Source organism: Callithrix jacchus, chromosome 12 (assembly GCF_049354715.1).
Source record: "Callithrix jacchus isolate 240 chromosome 12, calJac240_pri, whole genome shotgun sequence".
Classification (NCBI taxonomy): domain Eukaryota; kingdom Metazoa; phylum Chordata; class Mammalia; order Primates; family Cebidae; genus Callithrix; species Callithrix jacchus.
In genome coordinates this window covers 30,301,137-30,323,202 of record NC_133513.1, presented here as the reverse complement: position 1 = coordinate 30,323,202, position 22,066 = coordinate 30,301,137, and the positions used below count along the sequence as shown (strand labels likewise).

The following is a 22,066-nucleotide window of genomic DNA, read 5'->3' as shown; positions in this document are numbered from 1 at the left end:
ACCAGACCCCGTGTTCTGAAAGGGGCTGGGGGCTGGAGACTCCCTTTCTCTCTGTAGGTGCCGAGAGTGGGAACGAAGAGGAGAGCCCTCAACAGGAAAGTTCTGGGGAGGAGATCATCATGGGAGACCCGGCTCAGAGTCCAGAATCCAAGGACTCAACAGAGATGTCCCTGGAGAGATCCTCCCAGGACCCCTCTGCCCCCCAGAAGCCCCCAACCCCACTGGGTCACTCCAACCCCTTGGACCATCAGAATCCCCTAGACCCCCCAGCCCCCGAAGTAGTCACTACCCCATCTGACTGGACCAAGGCCTGCGAGGCCAGCTGGCAGTGGGGCACTCTCACCACATGGAACAACCCCCCGGTGGTCCCCGCCAACGAGCCCAGCCTGCGGGAGCTGGTGCAGGGCCGCCCGGCGGGGGCAGAGAAGCCCTACATCTGCAACGAGTGTGGCAAGAGCTTCAGCCAGTGGTCCAAACTGCTGCGGCACCAGCGCATCCACACCGGCGAGCGACCCAACACCTGCTCCGAGTGCGGCAAGAGCTTCACGCAGAGTTCGCACCTGGTGCAGCACCAGCGCACGCACACGGGCGAGAAGCCCTATAAGTGCCCCGACTGCGGCAAGTGCTTCAGCTGGAGCTCCAACCTGGTGCAGCACCAGCGCACGCACACGGGAGAGAAACCCTACAAGTGCACGGAGTGCGAGAAGGCCTTCACCCAGAGCACCAACCTCATCAAGCACCAGCGATCCCACACCGGTGAGAAGCCCTACAAGTGCGGCGAGTGCCGCCGGGCTTTCTACCGCAGCTCGGACCTCATCCAGCACCAGGCCACGCACACGGGTGAGAAACCCTACAAGTGCCCCGAGTGCGGGAAGCGCTTCGGCCAGAACCACAACCTCCTCAAGCACCAGAAGATCCACGCGGGCGAGAAGCCATACCGCTGCACCGAGTGCGGAAAGAGCTTCATCCAGAGCTCGGAGCTGACCCAGCACCAGCGCACACACACGGGTGAGAAGCCCTACGAGTGCCTAGAGTGCGGCAAGAGCTTCGGCCACAGCTCCACCCTCATCAAACACCAGCGGACTCACCTGCGCGAGGACCCGTTCAAGTGCCCGGTGTGCGGCAAGACCTTCACCCTGAGCGCCACACTGCTGCGGCACCAGCGCACGCACACGGGCGAGCGGCCCTACAAGTGCCCTGAGTGCGGCAAGAGCTTCAGCGTCAGCTCCAACCTCATCAACCACCAGCGCATCCACCGCGGCGAGCGGCCCTACATCTGCGCCGACTGCGGCAAGAGCTTCATCATGAGCTCCACCCTCATCCGCCACCAGCGCATCCACACCGGCGAGAAGCCCTATAAGTGCTCTGACTGCGGTAAGAGCTTCATCCGCAGCTCCCACCTCATCCAGCACCGCCGCACGCACACAGGCGAGAAGCCCTATAAGTGCCCCGAGTGCGGCAAGAGCTTCAGCCAGAGCTCCAACCTCATCACCCATGTCCGGACGCACATGGACGAGAACCTCTTCGTGTGCTCCGACTGCGGGAAGGCCTTCCTGGAGGCGCACGAGCTGGAGCAGCACCGGGTGATTCATGAGAGGGGGAAGACCCCGGCGCGGAGGGCTCAAGGTGAAGCCCTGCTGGGGCTTGGGGACCCCTCCCTGCTGACCCCACCGCCGGGAGCCAAGCCACACAAGTGTCTAGTGTGCGGAAAGGGCTTCAACGACGAGGGCATCTTCATGCAACATCAAAGGATCCATATCGGAGAAAACCCCTACAAAAATTCGGACGGCCTCATCGCACACCCAGCCCCCAAACCTCCTCAGTTACGACCCCCGAGGCTCCCTTTTGGAGGGAATTCCTACCCGGGTGCTGCGGAGGGCAGAGCCGAGGCACCTGGACAGCCCCTTAAGCCACCAGAGGGTCAGGAGGGCTTTAGCCAGAGGCTGGGGCTGCTGTCCTCCAAGTCCTACATCTGCTCCCACTGCGGAGAGAGCTTCCTGGATCGCTCTGTACTCCTCCAGCATCAGCTCACCCATGGCAACGAAAAGCCCTTTCTCTTTCCTGATTATAGGATTGGCCTAGGGGAAGGCGCAGGGCCCAGCCCCTTCCTAAGTGGGAAGCCCTTTAAATGCCCTGAATGCAAAAAAAGCTTTGGCCTCAGCTCTGAGCTACTGCTGCACCAGAAAGTCCATGCAGGTGGGAAGAGCTCTCAGAAGAGTCCAGAGCTGGGGAAGAGCTCTTCCGTCCTCCTGGAGCACCTCAGGAGTCCTCTGGGGGCCAGACCCTACAGCTGCTCAGATTGCAGGGCCTCCTTCCTCGACCGCATAGCCCTCACCCGGCACCAAGAAACACACACACAGGAAAAGTCCCCCAGTCCCGAGGACCCCTCTCCAGAGGCAGCCACCCTGTCCACAGGCCAGGAAGGTGAGGGGGAGGCCACTACCCCCACAGGGAGCAGCAGCCATGGGGAAGGGAAAGAAGGAGAAAGCCCCAAAACCCAAGAAAAGCCCTATCTGTGCCCCGAGTGTGGAGATGGCTTCACAGAAGTCGCAGCCCTCCTGCTCCATAGGAGCTGCCACCCAGGGGTCTCCCTGTGAAATGGGTCTGGAGACCAGGGGCCTCTCTCTCCAGAGAGGAACACTGGATTTTTTTTCCCCCAAAAAAATTACATGGAAAGGAGGATAACCCTGTCAGATGGTAGTGGAGTGGAGGAGAAAGAACCCTGGGAAAAAACAGTGCTTTTACATCAGTGATGAGAAACCCTATAAAATTGTTGGTGGGAAGCACTTATAAGGCAGTAGAGAAAAACTGTTGGGTTAGAAACCCTATAAACATGTAGGAAAAAAAAAGCCCTTTAAGTCTGTAGCAGAAAAACCCTATAAACCATAGTGGATAAAAGCCCTATTAATTGTAGGAAGAGGTCCCAATATGTCTCTAAACAACTCTATAAAACTGTATCAAAATCCTTAGGAAAATCCTATAGGGTTGGGGAGGTGCCATGATGGCACTGACCCGGGAGGAGTGACCCTCAGAAGGTGCAGGAAACACTTCCCCTTCACTGTTCCACAGTGTTCTCTCCTAGCAGCCCTGGACAGTTCCATGGAGGAAAAAGCCCAGCTGGGGGAGTACTGTGGGAACTGGGTAGAACTGAAAAGGAAGAAAGGAGAAAAATAAGTGAGCAGGAGCTCTGGAGCCGCCAGAGGAGATAAGACAGAGACTAGGAAGAGAAGGTCCCGCTCACTGCACCAGGGTTCCTTGGGGGTTTGAGGCCAATTTTAGATGAATTGGGTGCATTAGGGGAAGAGGCTGTGGAATTCCTTATCAAAAAGAACCCCCAAATGAAGAAGAAAAACAAATTGGCAAGCCTTTTTAAAGGCTGAAGTTTGGGGTGCAGAAACATGGTCAGTGTAAGAATACTGAGAAACTACCACAAAAATTAGGGAGAAACGGGGCAGTTTCTGTTAGATTGCTTTGAGGGGAGCAAACCAAGGTGGAGAAACTGATCACATGGAACCCAGCTAATTCCAGCCCCTTCTTGCTTCTGGGAGCTTGTGAAACTGCAAGTTACAGGCAGGTCCCAGCTCTTAGACTGCGAGGGTTCTCCTCACAACAGGCAGGACCACCCTTTGTCCCTGCCCAGCCAGAGACTTTACTCTGCAAGGCCTCCAGGGATGGCGGTTGCCTCCCACCATGTTCTCAGGTCTCATCGTCAGGAGGTTTTTCCTGAAATCTAACTGCCACCAGTGGCAGCTCATTTCCTCGAATTCTGTTCTCAGTGCAGAGAGAGAACCGCTGCTAGTCGACCTCCAAAGAATAAAGCCCTTCAGAGACTTAGGGCCTGCGTGTGGGCCTCCCTAGCCTTCTCCAAGTCAGCAGGGCCACAGAATTTCTTAGAAAGCTTTGATTAGCCAGCAACCTGATTTTAAATTTCAGCCATTCAATCATCTTTGTTGGTAGCAAGGCTGCCCCGCAGGATAAGGCAGCCCCCCTGGTGGGGGTCCAGACACCCCATGGACTGAGCCACAGGTACCTGAAGAGGCCACAGAGGCCGTACCACCCTCCTTATCCTGGTACCTGGAGCCCTCCGGGGTTGTGATGATCCAGCCTGATCTCAGCCTTGGGATGGATGGAATGGATTCCACCAACTTGGCTCCTCTCTCCTTCTTAGCAAGAAACCTTCAGAGAGAAACAGAAGGAGAAAGGCTCCCCTGTGAGGCCCATCTCACCTCCCACACCACACAGTTATACGTTCATAAACCCAGCCAAGCCTGCTCACAGGCCTGGGCATATGTGGCTGGGGAGAGGCAGTTGCCCTATGAGATGGTTGGAAGAGAGTGAACTCTTGAGTGAAACATCCGTAACAAGAATCCCACTCCCTAACCCTGGAGACCCCTTCAGAAGGAGAGGACTCTGCTGGTGCTGGGTTGGAAAGGAAGTGCTCACCGACCCCGGCAATGAGCTGTCCTGGAGTAAGGGGACTGAGATGCCAGATGTGCGAAGTCACGTCTCAGAGAGGGGTGACCTGGATTTCTGCAAAGCTGCGGAGGAGACCTCTTAATTCCATGACCTAAAGGTTCACACAATGCAAATCCTTTGCCCTTCATCTATCCTGCCCCCAGTGGATGACCCTCACATTTAAAAGGATCAAAATCTAGAACATTGTGGGAGGGAAATGCCAGGCCTGCTAGGGAGAGGGAGAAGGCAGGCCTAAGGATTGTAGGGAGAACCTTGTTGACATTCACATAACGCCCCAGCCCACCTAAGTGCCAGGAAGGGAAGCACTACTGAGGGGCCGCCTGCAGGTCTCTTCCTGAAAGAATGCTGATGACGGGGGCATCCTTGTAAGACTGAGGGAAGAAGTCCTCCAAGTCTAGGCAGATTCCTATAAACCAAGAGGACAGCCCTGGGGACACTGAGGTCCATCAGAAGGAGTCCCAGCACTGCCCCAGGATGGTAGCAGAAACTGAAATTATAGAGACAAACCTCTCACAAAGCCAGAAGCAGATGCCCTCAGAAACGGACTTGAGGAATCTGTCCCCAGAAAAGGCCTGGGGAGCAGCTTTTGGGGCTCAGAGGCCAGTCCAGGGCAGTGTGTGGCTGAAGGCCGGTGCAGGCCTGTTTCGGACTAGGGTATAGCATATGTAGTAGTATGCTCGCATGTTGTAGGGATGGGTGAGGGCTAAGGGGCTTGGCTCTGGATGATGTGAGCACAGTTTGTGGGGTGAGGCATTTTGGAATAGGAAAGGGGCAGGGTCGGAGACCTCTGGGGTGTGGCCTATTCTCTCTTGCCCATCTCCCCAAGCTCCTTTCACCAGGGTCTCCCCTCTTAGAGAGAGCTATGTCTTGGGAGGATCGAAGCAGGGAAGTGGCAGCAGCTAGAGTTGCTCAGATTGGCTCAGATGAAGGCCTGGGGTCAAGGCATTTGCCCACCAGAACTGAGTCTGGAAGGCACTTGTCCAACTGCTTGCAGGCCACAGGCCCCTCAGAAACGCCCTACTGGAGGGAGGAGTCCAACAAATAGGATCAGGGAGTCAGTGGGGAAAGTAAAGGGAAGAGCTTAGAGTGAAACTCGAAACTGCCGTGGATATGGAGGTCAGATGGGAACTTGGAACTGGGCATGAATCCTGAATGGTGGGGAAACTTGAAGCCATCACAGCCAAGAGGTGGGGTTCTGTGACCTGCCCTGAGGTCAGCAGCTCCCAGACTCCTTTGTCCCCACTAGGGAAGCCCGTCACCTGACTTGTCTCCGTGGAGTGAAGAGAGGCCCCACTTTTGAGTGTTGTGTGTCAAAAACAGTGTTGTGTCACCAGTGGTCATGTTGCTTAGTTGAAGAAAATAAAGGGAATAAGATTTCCTGGGTGTTTCTTGTTTTCTCTTTCAGCCTAGAGAGAGCTGAAAGAGGGAGGCCTCGCCTTGAGCCGGGACCCAGGAGTGACTGAAAAAGCTCAGCCCAGCCCCAGGCCCACTCTTCACCCAGGGACCCTAAAATCTCCATCTAGTGCTGGCTTGTGGGAGACTGAGGGGTTTATGAAGTTTTAAGCTGCACACCCTTGGTGAACAGAGGGATATATCTGATGAGATGATGGCAGAGTCAAGCTGCTCTCATTGGTGCCTGGTCTCCCCACCAGCAGGACTGCAGAGCAGCTGCCTGGTGGCTCTGGGACTGGCCAGGTCAGGCCCAGCTGTGCAGCCCCAGGGAGGCCTCTCCAGCCACCATGCTGGCACCCTGCCACAAGGAGGAAGCTGGCATCCACCAGTCCTGGTTCACTTGGGGACCCTGGGGAGAGGTGAGTGGAGACCTGGCTTGTCATCTCACTCCCAGGATGTCAGCCCCTGCACCCTCACTGTGTGGAGACACTGAGGCTCAGAGAAGGGCAGCCACTTGTGCAAGATGCACAGCAAGCCCATTAAGGAAACCAGAATGGCCAGGAACTCAAGCATGCTCTGACTCCATCCTAATGCCAGGCCTGCCTCAGTGCTGTCTCCTGGGCCGGGGCCTAGGCTTGGCCACGGGGGTTGGGAGGGGTTCTACCCTAGCCAGGAAGTGTCTCCCCACCTTTCCTGTACCCCTGACCAGGTTCAGTGTCTCCTTCCCTTCCCCACCTGGAAAGTGGGGTGGGTAGGGAGAAACAAGTAATGAAGGCTACTCCACATTCTCTGTGTGCCAAGCCCTGGGGACACTGAGGTCCATCAGGAGTCCCAGCACTGGAGAAATCTCTAGGAAAGTGACCACAGAGGAAGAGCAGGTACAGGGCAGTGACTGCTTCAGAGATTTAGCAGAAGACCTGTGGACCCAAAGATGGTACCTGCCACAGTGGAGGGCCAGGAAGCTTCCCTGGGGAAGTGACCTGAAGGATGAGGGTTGCAAGAAGACCCAAGAGTAGGTGTATGGGCTGGGGGTGAGACAGGGGACAGGGGTGCATAACAGCTGGGAATGGGCTTACAGCAGAGGGGACTGAGGGAAGATAAAGGCAGAAAGCAGAGCCCACAGTGTGGACCCCCTGGAGCAGCTCAAGGAAGGCACCACATGGGGATATTTGAGAGTGACATGATCTCGCGCCACAAGAACTGTGGTGATTCTCGAAGTCTGGAACTCGGGAAAGAGAAGTGGCTGGAGCAGTTATGTCTTATCAGCTTATCCATAGCCATGACCATGAATAAACACACCCAGAGTGGCAAAGTAGGTCTAGTTCAGGAGTGGAGGCAGAGGACCAGCAGAAGACAGTATGAGAAAAACCAGGACAGGACAGTGCAGCACAGCCAGATGCAAGGCAAGTTTTGAGAAGAGAGTGGTCAATGTCAGGCACACCACTGGCCAATCACAGGCAGTGCCCAAGGTCTGGCTGAAACAGGCATGTCCACCACTGAGGCCAACATCTGTTCACCCCCAAGAGGACAGCCAAGGTCAGGGTGGGCCCAGCAGTTTCAGTCTGCCCGTCCCTGGGCGGTGGCCCAGGGTACCACTGCCACTGGGACCACTAGGGGTGGTAAGCAGTCAAGCTATTAAGGTAAATCATCCTGGCACTGCATGCTCATGGGAAATGTTTAAGAGTCTGGTTCCTGGCGGGGCCTGGTGGCTCACGCCTGTAATTCCAGCATTTTGGGAGGCCAAGGTGGGGGATCGCAAGGTCAGGAGTTCAAGACCAGCCTGGCTGTGGTGAAACCCCATCTCTAAAAATACAAAAATTAGCCAGACATGGTGGTGCATGCCTGTAAATCCCAGCTACTTGGGAGGCTGAGGCAGGAGAATCCCCTGAACCCGGGAAGCAGATGTTGCAGTGAGCTGAGATCATGCCACTGCACTCCAGACTGGGCAACAGAGTGAGACTCCGTCTGAAAAAAAGTTTGGCTCCTGCCCTGGCATCAGTGTTTGCTGGCCCACTGACATTCTGGGATTTTCATCCCGTTCCCTTGGACTTGATCTTGAGTAAGTGGTTTGATGCCAATTTTTATTAAGTATGAAAAGCCACAAGGAGCGTTTTGCCCCTCTGATAAGGAGACTGACAGGCCTTCAGAGCAGATATCTACGGAGACGATGCGTGGTTACTTGGCTTTTACTCAAGAGCCCAGGCGAAGGCGACTCCTGGAAGAGAACTGTGCTCACCGAGGCCTGGTTGACCTCCACCCGCGACCGGTGCGGCGCTCCTGAGACTGGCGCTCTCAAGGGGCGCAAGTGGCCGCGTGTCTATGATGTAATATCCTGCGTTTCTCCCACCCTCGCACCACTGCTCCTGGCCATCGGCACTTCCTCGGCGGCCCGATGTCCTCCCCCGCCGTGGCCCGCGCTCCCGCCAGCTTGCCTGCCACCGCGAGCACTGCGCCCAAGTCACCATGGCCCGCATCTCCGTCTCCAGTCCGATGTGGTCCAGCAGCAGCAGCCCCACTGAAGCCCTGGGCGCCAAGCGGGGGGGGAGGGCGGTCTGAAAGCGGACATAGCCGCTAGTCCTCGTGAAGGTACCAGTAAGAAGCACGCAGCCCCTGCCACGGCCATGGCCCCGTCGCCCGCGCCGGAACCAACCCCCCGGTTCTGGCACCAGCCCCAGTCCCGCCTCAATGAAGGATTCGCACGGGGGACCAGCAGCGCGCTGAGCCCAGGGGCGCCGCTCGGCACGTGGCGTACTGCTCCCGAAGGCGATTGCAATTAAGGAAGTCATCCCGCAAAGGTGTCCCCATCTGTGCATTCAAGGGATGTGGGTGTGGAGCTGCTCAGAAGTGGCCCGCAGGATCTGGTTCAGGCCCGCCTTCAGCCAGGGCAACCGGGAAACCAGCTCTCCCTCCAAGAACCACTTTGCCTTGTGCAGACCAGGAACTACACTTCCCAGGATGCAGCCCGAGGTGTGCGGGCATCTCCAGGCCAGTGACAGCCGGGGGTGTAGCCAGACCGCAGGCATGTGGAAGGTGGACAGGCGGCTCCGCTGCAACCACCATTCTCTCCCCTTTGGGCCCAGTCTGGGATCTGCCGGCCGTTGCCTCAGCACAGCCTTGCTGTTGAGGTGGACGGAAGCGGGGTTTCATATTGGCACAGGCCCCTCCCCCAGGCTCACACCAAGCCAGGAAAGTGCTGGGCAGCTGCTGCAGCTAAAATCAGGGGACTACATTCGGGATGCGAGGCCCAGCTACTATGGGTGCAGCCGAGGGTTGAACGTTTATTCATCACAATTAACAGCCTATACAAGAATCTATACAGCAGAGGCTGTGGGTCCAAACAGGCCCCTGCAGCTCCAACCCTCTGGCCTCTCTGGGTGCTGCCTTCATAGCCCATGGAGTATGCCTGGGCAGGCAGACAGGACACAGGCTCAGTCACAGGGTGTCAGGGGAAGCTCTTCTACCTGGAATGACTGGAAGTTGGCCCAGAGGCTGGGGCTGGACTGTCTTCCCCTCCTGGGAAGTTCCACCTCCACAGGATGAAAGCAGAGTCAGGTCCAGGGACCCAGTAGAGCCTTGGGGTGCATGAGGTGGGAATAAATGGGCTTGGAGAGAAGTGGAAATTGGGAAGGGGCCTGATTAGCATAGAAACTAATGCTGTTGGTTCGGCACCCGCAAGATGAGGACAGTGACTGCAGCAACCTTAGAGCTTCACAGAGGAAGCGAGTGATACCGCCGTTTGCCAGGAGGGTACCTCTCTTCAGCCCTTGGCACAAGAGCCAGACCAAGATGTCCAGGGAACTCCACAGGACAGAAGCCCTGCCGAGGTCAGGGAGATGATGGGTGAAGGAAAGTCTCCCTGGGGCCTGTGGCCCAATCTAAACAAGGGAATACGGACATGGCCCACCGGTCCTCACTTGTGAGCTGGTAGGCAAGGAGCAAGCCTTCTCTAGGGTAGGAGAGCACAGCCTGAGGAATTTCCCTTGGGGCTAGGATGCATCCATGGAGACAGGTTAGGTCCAGTTTCTGGGAAGCTCAGTTGAGTGCTCTGGGCTCCTCAAGCCTCTCAGGCAGATCTTGCCTGTAGGACAGTGCCCCTAGGCTGCAGCTCTGACCTTTAGGAAAAGATGGAACAGAGCTTGGCTGATGCTACGCCCACTACCATGCACCAGGGTCCCCAAACCAACTAGGTGGGCAGGGGCTGGGCCCATGGGCTCTGGAATGGAGGGTGGGACCACTAGACCTGGGGTGGGGAGGGGCTAGGGGCACAGCCCCCGGGTCCAAGGTGTTCCAGAGTCCCCAGTTCAGCTGATGTAGATACGATGGAAGTCGTGGGCACCAAAGGCCGCGTTGCACTTGGGGCACTTCCTCTGCCGGGCCTCATAGCGGCCCCGCACACACTCGAAGCAGAATACGTGGAAGCACTTGGTAAGGACTGCATCCTTCTTGCGGGTGTTACAGCAGGGGCAGGTCAACCGCGCCTGGGCCAGGCAAAGGCATCAGCTTGGGAACAACTCTGACAGTGCCCAGACCCCAAGCTGACAGCAGGAGTAGTCCAGGCCAAGCCCACCACACAGGAGACTGCACCTCATCCTCCCGTAACCCTGAGGGTAGGGACGAGCACTCTATGAATGAGCAAACTGAGGCACAGGGGCCAAGTTCTCAAAACTAGAAAGTAGCAGAGTCTGGGATTCTAACCTGGGCAGTCATGTCTCCCCTCAAAAGGACAAGGACCCACAGGCCCAGCCTGGACTCTGCCTTGGGGCTTCATTTCTTGCCCCACTGGCCTTTTCTGGTGAAATCTCAATCTTGTCTACCTCTTCTTCACCTGCACTTGCTAAGTCACAGCTGGAATGGCAATGCCACTAGAAATCTGTTCTCTCTACACTCAACTGGGCTCAGTCCTGGCACTGGCCAGAGACCCTGCTATAGGTCCCTTCTTAGCCTGAGACCTCTCTTCTGCCACCTGGAGGGTCTCACCTCCAACTCCAAACATGAATTGACTCAACTTGGCATCCCCCAACAGTCCTCCTCTGACCTGCTAAAAGCCCGGCCCAGCCCGCCACCTCAGCAGCCTCCCTGCCATCACTCCTGTCTCCCAGGACCCTACGCACCAGCACTGAACAGGCTCGTAAGCCTGCCTCTACCTCATGGCTGCTTCCAGCTGCCTCTGCCCTTTAAGGCTCAACTGCTTCCAAGGGGTGACCAAGCCATACGTGGCTTCCACCTCTGCCTCTACTGAATTCCCCAACCCCATTCTTCAGCCCAGCCCTTCTGCCTTGAGCGAACTTCCTGGCCTCCCAAGAGGTCCCACAGGCACATTTTCAGCATCCTTTGACACCACTTCACAGAACCTCTCCTCCACAGGCCTCCTAACCTCCTAAATGGTACTGGCCATCCACCCAGTTTCTCAAACCAGGAACCTGGGATTCCTCCAAGTATTCCCTTTCCCTCACTCCATTCATTTGATACATCCCGAGTCCAAGCAATTCTGCCTGCAAAATGTCTCCTGAACCCATTTACTTTGGTTTCTGCCTCAGTGACTGCAACACCGTAACAATTTCCCTGCTGCCAGTCTACCTCTTCCAGCCCAAATTCAACAGCCAGTCTAACCACATTACTCTCCTGTTTAAAACCTTTTGGCTGGGCACAGTGGCTCATGTCTGTAATCCCAGAACTTTGGGAGGTCGAGGCGGGTGGATCACCTGAGGTTGTGAGTTTGAGACCAGCCTGACCAGCATGGAGAAACCCCATCTCAGGTAAAAATACAAAATTAGCCGGGTGAGGTGGCACATGCCTGTAATCCTAGCTACTCCTCAGGAGGCTGACAGGAGAATTGCTTGAACCCAGGAGGTGGAGGTTGTGGTAAGCCAAGATCGTGCCATTGCACTCCAGCCTGGGCAACAAGAGCGAGACAATGTCTCAAAAAAGCAAAAACAGAAACAAAAAAGACCCTTTGAGGTCTCGACCTGGCCTACTGCACCCTTCAGGAGGTGACACCACCTCTCCACACTGGCTCCTCTGACTACAACCTCCAGTGCTGTCCTGCCAACCCCTCCCCTCAGGCCTTCACATCTGCTGCTCCCCTTGCCTAAAGCCCCTCACCCAGTGAGGGGTGGCCACATCTGGCCCTTTCTTCCGGTCAGCTGCAGTGACATTCCCTCCAGGAAGCCTGCTGACCCCAGGGCCAAGGGAAGGGGCTCCCGTGAGTCCCCTCAGTCCCTCTGGACTCTGCCATCACATTACACATCTGGGATGAAGAAAATTATTTGGCTGCCTCCTCCCACAACTGACTGTCAGTTTCAAGAGGTTAGAGACCAGGGACAGTTCCTAGCCTCCCAGCCCACACCCAGCCAGGCACTGTGCCTGGTACACGGTCTGTGTGCAGCAAACACTTGGTCAGCATTTGACTTTACAACCACTGTGTTGTGCTGCCACTTTCTGCTGCCCTTTGTTATTTCCAGGGTCCCCTGACTCTCCACTATAGTCTCACCAATCCCACATCTACAATTCCCAGGTGGACAGGGCACAACTTGGCCCATAGCCCCACCTTGTACTCCTTGATCTCCTCCTGGAGGATTTCGTCGGCATCTGCGTAGACCTCCACCTTCCTCTGCTTCTCTAGCTTGCGCCGCAGCCGTGAGATGTCCTCCTGAGGCAGGAGAGGCCTGGCTAAGGACAAGGGTCCTCACCCTTAAGCCGCCTGCCCCCAGGCTAGGTCCAAGACCCTGGATCAATCTGGCCCAGCCCCTCACCCCTGCACACACCTGAGCTCTCTTGAGGTTGAAGCTCTCTTTCTCACGAGCAGCTCGGCTCTCTGCCAGGCAGGGCTGGATCTCCCGCAGCCGAGTCTGCACGTGCTCCAGCTGCACCTTCAGGTCCTCAGCCAGCTGGGCGGCTTCCACAGCCTGAAGAGTGTGGGACAGGAAGGAGGTACTACTGGTCTGACCCTGGGGATTCAGGCATGTGGAGCCATGGCCCACCAATGCTTGTGTCCAGTGCCCCAGTGACGCCTGCCCTGGAGCTGGTCCTGCTTCCTGAGCTCTGAGCCCTCCCCTCCTGTTCTCCCTCTCAAGTTCCTCCCCTGTGTGATGCTATCTGGTTTTTGAGACTTCACAGGGTTCTCCTCTCTGCTGCCCTCAACTCCAACACACACGCAGCTCCCCTGGGACTCAGCTCAAGTGTCACCTTCTGAGAAGCTCCCCTATTTTTCTTTGACAACACCTTGGATTCCTGAACATTTGCAATGCCCTGCACTATTTTATTTGGGGGATTACTGGCCTACTCTGCCTGCCAAGACCTGAAGTGACAGCTTTGACTGGAAGGCAAGCACCTTCTTGTTCCCACTGTCTCCACAGCAATCAGCACAACTCCTAGTACATAGCAGGGGCGTAAAACATACTGCTTAAATGAGCCAAGCGCAGTGGCTCATGCTTGTAATCCTAGCACTTTGGGAGGCTGAGGTGGGTGGATCATGAGGTCAGGAGTTTGAGACCACCCTGGCCAACACTGTGAAACCCTGTTCCTACTAAAAATACAAAAATAAGTTGGGCATGGTGGTGGAAGCCTGGCTACTCTGGAGGCTGAGGCAGGAGAATAGTATGAGCCTGGGAGGTGGAGGTTGCAGTGAGCTGAGATTGCACCACTCCACTCCTGCCTGGGCGACAGAGACTCATCTCAAAACAAAAAAAAAAACAAAAAAAAAACCACACATACACACACACATACTGCTTAAATGAATGAACTACTAGTGAAGTAAACAGCTTCGGAAGAAATGACAATCAATGTTAATTTTAAGCCTTTAGCCTAAGTTAGACATTTTTTATATTTAATACAACTATGTGACAGGGAACATCATCCCCACTTTACAGCTAACCAGTGAGTGGTTACAAGGGAGAGCATGAAGCTAAGGAGGCTTGAACCCAAATACCAGGGCCACTGTTTCTTGAGCAGATCAATCCACCTCCCTGAGCCTGTTTCCTTATTTATAAAATGAGGCTAAAAACAAAATCCATCTTTTTCCCCTACAGACAGAGTCTTGCTCTAGTCACCCAGACTGCAGTACAGTGGTGCGATAATAGCTCACTTCAGTCTCAACCTCCTGGGTTCAAGTGATCCTCTCACCTGTCAGCCTGTCACCTGAAAAGCTGAAATTACAGATGTGCACCACCACACTCAGCTAATTTTTAAATTGCTTGGTAGAGATGGAGTCTCACTATGTTGCCCAGGCTGGTCTCTAACTCCTGGCCTCAAAACCTCCCGCCTCAGTCTCCCAAAGTGCTGGGATTACAGGCGTGAGCCACCACGCCCGGCTCTAAACCTCATCTTGATAGAATCAGTGAGACTGAAATGTGACCAAGCACATCAAGTACTCAGCATGTGGTCTGGTAAATGTTCAACATGTGTGAACTGTTCTGTGAGAGCCTGGCTTCGTCCCAGGCCATCAAGTCAGGTGTTCTGAGCAGAACCGGAAGGTAAGGAGGTAAGTCAGCAGCCCAAGCTGTGCATCCCCCAGGCTGGGCCTCACCTTCCGTTTGTTGAGCTCTAGGGCTTGGCTGCGCAGTGTCAGCTCCTTCTCCACACCACCAAGGCTGCCCTGCAAGGCCCTCTCCTTCTCCTCCAGCTTCTGCACAGTCAGTAGCTGGGCATCCACCTGAGGACCAGAGGACGACTCAGGGCCACAACCCCCGGCTCTCTAGCTCGACCCTGCAAGCCGGAGGTGGCCATACCTGGGACTTGAGGCCAAGGACCTGCTCGCCCAGCTCATCCTTCTCTTCCCGCAGCAGCTTGTGAATCTGGTTGGCCTTGATCCGCTCTGACATCAGCTTAAAGTTAGCGTCGTCCTTCTCCCGCAACTGCTGTAGCAGCCGCCCGTTCTGTTCCTGCATGTCCTCAAAAGCCTGACCTGTCACATCCATCTCTGACAGCAGAGCCTCCTCCTCCTGCAGCAAGTGAGAGGGAACAAGATGAAACATGGGATGTGGACAGGATGGCTGTGAAGAACCATGGGAAAATGCAGCCAAGCAAGAACCACATAGGGGACTCAGACTATCAAGATGCTACAGGTGCTAGAGGTACCCAACAGGGTATGAGGGGATCTCTCTGCATTCAGACTCGAGGGCATCACAGGGCCTGTACCTGCTTCGTGGCACCCAGCTTGCGCTGCAGGTGTTCTATCTGCTCCTCTGCCTGCCGAATGCGCCGCAGGGCATCCTCGTCAGCAATCTTCTTGCTCTCCCTTCGATCCCTCTCCTCCAGTTCCCGGATGCGGCTCCGCAGCTCATCCACCTACAACACAGGGGAAAAGAAGCTCTCTTGGCACCTCTTCCTGCTGACCTAGGACTCCGTTCTGGCCTCTTTGAATGCCCCACAAGCCCCAGCTGCCCTCACCTCAGCCTTGGCCTTGCGTTCCGCTGCCATGAGCTGCACCTTATCCCGCTGCTCCTTGGGCGCAGACTTGTACATGTCCAGCAGCAATTTCATCTCCTTCTGGCTCTCCTGGGCCTTCCTGGCAAGAAGGTACAGGAGGAAGTCTTGGTGAGTGGGACTGGGGGCCACCTAGCAGGGTCAGGAAGAAGACAGGAACAGAGGCTCACTTGAGCTCCGCTCGGAGACCCTTGAGGAGTTCTGATTCCTTCCGCTTGGCCTCTTCCACCTTGGCCTTCTCCCGTTCGGCCCTTGAGAGAGCTGAAGCTACAGGTAGAGGTCCCAGGCTGGGACCCTCCCGTTCCCGAAGCTCCCGCTTCGGCCTGGCCTCAGGTTCTCTGCCCCGGAAGGAAGGACCCTGGGCCCCAGGGGTTAAGGCCTGGACATCCTCTTCAGAGGGGACCAGCTCCTCCTTCTTCACTGAGGAGGCAGTAGTGGTGGTACCAGGCATCGGAGCCATCTCCTTTCTGTTGTCAGGGATACTGACAGGGCCTGGCCCACCCTCCTCTTTCCCTGGGGCTGGGGCATTGAGGCCAGAGTCCTCTGAGTGGCCCACATTGGGGGTGGAGTGGGTAGAGCCACTGGGCTGGGCCCGGAGCTGCAAAGGCAGAGAGGAAGAGGCATGAAATGATAGTGTTCAATGGAATCTAGCCAAAGCTTTTCCCAGGCAGCCCCTCCTCACCTTGCCAATCTCAGCTTGTACTTCTCGAAGTTTCCGCTTGTATCGCTGGGCATCCCCTTTTAGCTGGTGGTTGTGGTTTTGAAGACTACTAATCAGATGGCGCATCTCACGGTTGATGGGCCCTGGGGGAGCATCAGGAAGGGTGTCAGAACCAGTTCCTGGGTTAGGGCTCCAACCCCTCAGTGGGGGAAGAGGCTGTGCCATCCACTTCCACTGTGCAGGAGAGAACATTATGGCCCTGACTGAGCATGACCTCATGAAAGTAAAAAATGGTGACTTCAAGGAAATTCACCCAAAGGTAACTGGACACTGCCTATTCATATGACTTTTGCTAACGTAGAGCATTTGTTTTTGTTTTGTTTTTTTTAAAATAGAAACAGTGTCTCACTTTGTTACCCAGGCTGGTCTTGAATTCCTGGCCCCAAGTAATCCTCCTACCTTGGCCTCCCAAAGTGCTGGGATTACAGGCATGAGCCACCATGCCAGGCCTAGGTTTTGGTTTGTTTTTTAATATATCCAATTTCCTTTAATAGAAAGGTGTAACATTCACAGAAGTTAATCAACTTCTAGATTCTTAAACATCACCTTGGCTGGGCGCGGTGGCTCACGAGGTCAAGAGATCAAGACCATCCTGTTCAACATGGTGAAACCCTGTCTCTACTAAAAATACAAAAAATTAGCTGGGCATGGTGGCACGTGCCTGTAATCCCAGCTATCTCTGGAGGCTGAGGCAGTAGAATTGCCTAAACCCAGGAGGCGGAGGTTGCAGTGAGCCGAGATTGCGCCATTGCACTCCAGCCTGGGTAAGAAGAGCGAAACTCCGTCTCAAAAAAAAAAAAAACATCACCATCCCTGTTATATTTCCCTGGCCTCCCATCCAAAATTGCAACACCTTTCTCCTAATACTTCCCATCTTCCTTTTCTGCTTTACTTTCCTTAGTTTATTTGTCAGTTGCTAACACATTTTCCATTATTCTTCTACTAGTCTGTCTTCCTCTAGTCTGTCTTCTCCTATTAGAATATTGCTCCACATGGCAGGAATTCCTTGTTTTGTTCACTGGCATAACCCCAAACCCTAGAGGAGAGCCTGGCTCCTAGGTGACATTTGATAAATCTTTTAACACAAGTATCTGAGAGAGAGAAAGACACCATCAGACCAGAGGACTGTGGACAAGGTTGACAGCTCAAAGTCTGCATGTGCCTGCTCCATCAGCCATCCCATTTGGTGTGACCCTCACTGTGCCTGGGAGCCAAGCAGTGCAGGCCCTCTTTTGCATAGGAAGCTGAAGTTCTGTGAAAGAAAGGGGCTTAGCCTCTTGCAAGTGGATAAGCAGCCCCACATCAGGGACTAGCACTCCCAGATAAAGCCCCACCTCTGCCCTATCCTCACCACATACCCGCCTGCTCGTTGGCCGCCAGATTCTGCTCAAACTCGATGCGCAGCATCTCATACTCCTTGCGTACCTGGGCCAGTGTGTCCTCCAGCTGGATGACCTCTGTGCGCAGCTTCTTCTGCAGCCCCAGCTCGTCGCTCTGTGGGTTGATGTGTTAAGGACCCACAAAGACCCTTGGTCCCACCTCAGGACTCAGTGGTTTAGGAAGAAATCTATTCTCCAGGAACCGCTGGCAGGCACACAGGGCCTCTGAAGCCAGGAACACCTCAACACTAAGGGTCTGGCCCTTAGCCCAGCCCCTATGCCTGTTCCAGGGCCATACCTCCATGTGCTCGATGTGTCGCAGGTGGGAGTTCTTGGTAGCCAGCAGCAGGCCCCGAGCCTCGTCCAACTGGGTCTTCACTTGCAGAGATTCGTTGTACAGCAGTGAAAACTGGGACTGCAGGACACGGTACTCTGTCGTCTCCCGCACCACCTCCTCAGGAAGGCTCCGCAGAGCCACCTAGGGGTAGGGATGCCCAAATGGGATCAGTAAGATTCAGGGCTCAGCCCCTCCCTTCCAGGCACAGACCTTCTCAGCCCCTATGGCAGCCCACCTTGAGGCGCTCATTGGTCCGCACAGCCCCCTGAAGTTCGGCCTGCAGTTTCTCCAGCTCTGCCATGCGGCTGTTGGCCAATTCTTGGTTTTCCTCCAACTCTGCATTCAGCATCTCAAACTACAGAGTGGGAGGCAGGGAGGTGGGGCCAGGTGTGGCAGTAGGCCTCCCTTATATCCCCACCATACACTCTACCCCAACTGCCCCTGTGCAGGGCAGTGATTGATTCTGATGCCCCAAACCAAGGACTTTCCTAAGGGCTCCCAGACAAATTGGAGAAAATTCAATACTGCATGGTCAGAGCTGGGAACTAAGGCTCTTAACTGATAGGGAGTCAGGGAAGCATTTCAAGAAGCCCTAAAGTGACAGTAAAGGGAAAAAGGGCACAGTGACCACCGGATGCCAACTGACTCCAACTCACTTCCATCTCTCTCTTCTGTACTTTACCTTTGTGGTACTCATAACAAACTGATACATTATTTCACTGATTTCTTATCTGCTACCACAAGTAGAATCTAAATACATGTTCTTTTATTTATTTCCTGTCTGGTCCATGAAAGTTTTGACCTCTATTTTGTTCTTGCCAATATGCCTACTGACTAACACAAAGTGTTCAAAAATTTACTCAACAAGTATATGAATGCATGAAAAAAAGAGCAGCAGGAGTGACCAGGAAGGGCCTCAGCGGTGGATGTTTGTCCTTCGTCCTGAGGGGAATTTCAAGGGTGCAACAGAGAAGAGATCATGGGAGGGGCTGGGAAGATGTCACTCACCTTCTGCATGCTGAGTGTGATCTGCCCCCCCTGGAAGCCTGAGGAGCTCCCAGACACATAATAGCCAGAGTTAAGCTGGGGAGAGAAGACAGGCAATGAATGTGGAGGGGAGGAGCTAGGACCCCAGCACCCAGCCCTGTCTCACCTGCCCCAGCACCTCAGCCCCACCTGCTCTAAAGCCTCAGCCAGGTGCTTATTGAGCTTTTGCTCTCGCTTCCGCAGCTTCTCGATGTCCCACTGCAAGTCCTCCACTGTCGTCTCCATCTCCAACACCTTGGTCTCTGCCGATGTAACTTTATCCTGAAGCTCAGAGTACTGGGAACAATGAGGAAGCAGATGCTTGAATGGGGGACTTGGTTCCTGAGGTCCTTGAGTGCCCATCTAACCCAATTCCTGTCTCATTCTAATCCCACCCCCAAAGCCCCTGACTCCTCACCTCCAATGAGATGCGGTGATGCTTCTCCTGCAGCTGGGTGGCCAAATCCTGCAGCCGCCGGTTCTCACGGCCCAGCTCTCGGGTGCGTGCCCGAGCTGCCTCACTGAGGGGCTCGCTGTCCCCTGGAAAGGCAGGGCCCAGGTAAGAGCCCAGCTCAGGGCAATGGGGCAAAGTACTAACTTATTCTGGAGTCTGCTATGTGCCCAGTGCGATCGATCAGCTGTCTTGCCAATTTCTCACGACAAAGTCAAGAGTCTTTATCCCCACTGCACAGCAGAGGAAACCAGCTCAAAGAGGGGAGCCACTTTCCCAGCATGTCCAGGTGAGGGTGGCAGAACTCAAGTGGGAGAAGCCTGTCAACCTGAAAGACCTGAGGCTTTGATGCTATGCCATGTGCAACCCGCACAAAGTACTCCAGAGAGGTTCTACCAGCATCAACAACTCCTCCAACCCATCTCTCTAGCATTCAATCCAGGAATCAAAGCTGGAGCCTCCATTTATAGCCTAACTTATCCTCCCAAACACATGGCTTATTTATGCCTTGGGAAATTCTGGCCACCCTTGGACTCAGGCCTTAGGGGAATTGGGAAGGAATGCCATTAAGATGCAGGTGGAGATGGACACCTCTTGAGTATGGGTATAAAGAACCAACCTCGGCTGTACACTCGCTGACAGAGTTCCTCCACCCGGCGCTGTAGGCGGTCTGAGGCCTCTACCACACGGGACACAGCTGCCTTGGAGAACTCCATTCGGCCTTGCAGCTCCAGCTCCACCTCCTCACTGCTGCTGGCACCCAGTGCCACCACAAAAGCCAAGGCCGGCTCACTGAGAGGGGGCCGCAGCTGCATTGGCAAGGGCTCTGGGAGGAATGGACAGACCCTCATGAGGATAAGCAGTAGTTATCACCACTCTGTACCAAGTTTCAGACTGAGCCCTTCCATACTCATGACTCACTTAATCAACACAACTATTATCTCCATCTTAAAAGTGAGACAAATGAGGTTCAGAGACATAAATAATTTCCTCAAAATTACCAGGACCAGGAAGGGCCTCGGAGGTGGATGTCTGTCCTTCGTCCTGAGGCACAATTACCACCAAAGCTACAGAATTGCATATCATGTTCTCAGGGAAGCCTCCTGTATCATGTACTTATGGAAGCCTCCTGAGGGACAGTTACCACCAAAGCTACAGAGCTGTGTAACATGTCCTCAGGGAAGCCTCCTGTACTTTCCCATTGTAAATTACGAACTCACAAACACACACATGCATGCACACAGTTACTCCCTTTTGGGAGCCCCAGTACTTTTTGCTTACTATGTTTATGATAATTCCTCCCTCATAGCAATTGCAATACTCATTTCTAAAGCAGCGTCAAATACATAGTCAATGCTCAACAGTAATACTGTTTTGAAACAAATGGGTGTCAAAACATAAATTGCTCTACAAACCAAGTTAGACTCCAAAGGCTGTGTTTTTGTGCACTGCACTTTACTGCCCAAATATGAAATCCATTTCGTGGGGAGTAGTAAGGCAACAAATTCAGGCGCTCAACACCAAAGTCCCCTCCTCCCCAGGGCTTTTCCCAGAACTTAAGCTCCCCAGAACCCAGGACTCTGGTCCTACCCCTCAACTCTGATGTTCCTGGCTCTGGAAGAGGAGTCCCATCACATGTTAGCCCCTCCTGGGTCCCAGGTGCCTCAGGCACTGAAGACAGCTCCCCCTGGCTCTCATGGCATCGGAGAAGGGCTTCCACAGTTTCATCCAGCTGAAAGGAGAAAGAATCAAAAAGGTTATGAATACCTCAGTGCTTTCCCGCATGATACTGCTTTCCCAGCAGGGGAATCTGAAGATTGGCAGCTAAATCAAGGCCTGGTCTTGGAAAGCAGAAGGCATCCACCTGGGCCCAGTAGCGATTGACAATGAAGAGTGTGGCATCATCTGTGGCCTGCCGCTTCTCCAGCTTCTCAATTCGTTCTCGGAGTTCATCTTCACAAGCCTGTCGCTGTTCCAACCGCTCTGCCAGTTTCTTGTTCTTGAACTGTAGTACCTTCAGGTCCATCTCCTCCTACCAAGGGAAACAAAGGGGTCAAGTAGGAGAGAGAGGGTCAAGCAGGGCCAAGAAACCAATCACAGAGACAGAGGAGCAAAGCATCTGGAATGCATGGGAGATGGGGGTTTTCCCAGACTAACCGCTAACAGAATCTAAGGAGGTTCAGACAACCCACAGCGAAAGTGTCTTGGTTGTGAGGAGGCTCTCGTTGTTTTCTGCCTGGCCCCTTCTAACTCCTTAGTCTTTGACAAATCACACGCCCTCTGGGAACCTGTTTTCCTATCTGTAAAGGGAAGACAGGCGTCGTGTTCTCAGATTCTTTCAACAGAGTATCTTGTATATCTCGTAACGCGTACCTTGCTAAACGAGGGGAAGTGGGTTTAAGACTCTGGACAGTTTAGGCAGAGAATAGGAGGACTCTGACAAGTTCTGAGTGTTAAGGCAAGAGCCCACGAACCGTGGAAGAGATGCCTCCCAGACGAATGGGCTCGATAAGAGTGGTGGTGGTCTTCTCCTCACGACTCAACTTCTTCTCCGGAGGCCCTGAGCCCCCGTCGCCGGCGGCGCGTTTGTTGCCTGGCCCAGACATGGCCGCAGCGGCAGGAGCGGCGCAGGGTCCTCTGAGGGGCGTCAGGCGGGAGAAGGCAGTACTTCCGTCACCTGCAGAAGACAGGGAGCAGAGATGTGGGAACTGCTGGTGCTCTACAACCCTAAATAACCTCCACTACGCGAACACCTGCTGGATCCCGCCCCCGCCGGCGCCAGAGCCCTCACCGGCAACAGGGTCAGTCTAGCGTAGCCATCTTGGATTTCACCGGACGTCACTGGCCTCCCCGCCCCCCGG

The 22,066-nt window shown here is 54.6% G+C and overlaps 2 protein-coding genes across 10 annotated transcripts in view; one reads left to right on the top strand and one right to left on the bottom strand.

Annotated features, from left to right (window-relative positions):
• Positions 1 to 5,854, top strand: part of ZNF629 (zinc finger protein 629) — a 37,450-nt gene extending 31,596 nt beyond the window's left edge. For all 4 annotated transcript variants that reach the window (XM_078345165.1, XM_035267436.3, XM_009009458.6 and 1 more), the window contains exon 3: positions 58 to 5,854. In XM_078345165.1, the coding sequence (XP_078201291.1) occupies positions 58 to 2,597 (2,540 nt within the window). In that variant the 3' untranslated portion in view covers positions 2,598 to 5,854. The remainder of the gene's footprint in view (positions 1 to 57) is intronic.
• Positions 5,855 to 9,104: 3,250 nt separating this feature from the next.
• On the bottom strand, positions 9,105 to 22,048 carry RNF40 (ring finger protein 40). Of its 6 annotated transcripts, none has more exons than XM_078345162.1 (21): positions 21,997 to 22,048; positions 21,680 to 21,882; positions 21,363 to 21,505; positions 21,070 to 21,237; positions 20,796 to 20,937; positions 19,825 to 20,031; positions 19,173 to 19,294; positions 18,905 to 19,051; positions 18,737 to 18,811; positions 17,964 to 18,083; positions 17,690 to 17,869; positions 17,371 to 17,506; positions 15,974 to 16,095; positions 15,462 to 15,889; positions 15,256 to 15,373; positions 15,004 to 15,153; positions 14,595 to 14,807; positions 14,393 to 14,518; positions 12,633 to 12,773; positions 12,416 to 12,517; positions 9,105 to 10,346 (listed from the first exon to the last, which is right to left on the bottom strand). In XM_078345162.1, exons 4-21 carry the CDS (start codon positions 21,229 to 21,231, stop codon positions 10,170 to 10,172), a joined length of 2,868 nt encoding a protein of 955 aa, XP_078201288.1. In that variant the 5' UTR covers positions 21,232 to 21,237; positions 21,363 to 21,505; positions 21,680 to 21,882; positions 21,997 to 22,048; the 3' UTR covers positions 9,105 to 10,169. The 6 variants fall into 6 exon arrangements, with proteins under 6 accessions (XP_078201288.1, XP_078201289.1, XP_035123317.1 ...); XM_078345163.1 differs by having other exon boundaries at positions 9,105 to 9,980; XM_035267426.3 differs by lacking the exon at positions 21,363 to 21,505 and having other exon boundaries at positions 9,105 to 10,469.
• Positions 22,049 to 22,066: the final 18 nt, after the last annotated feature.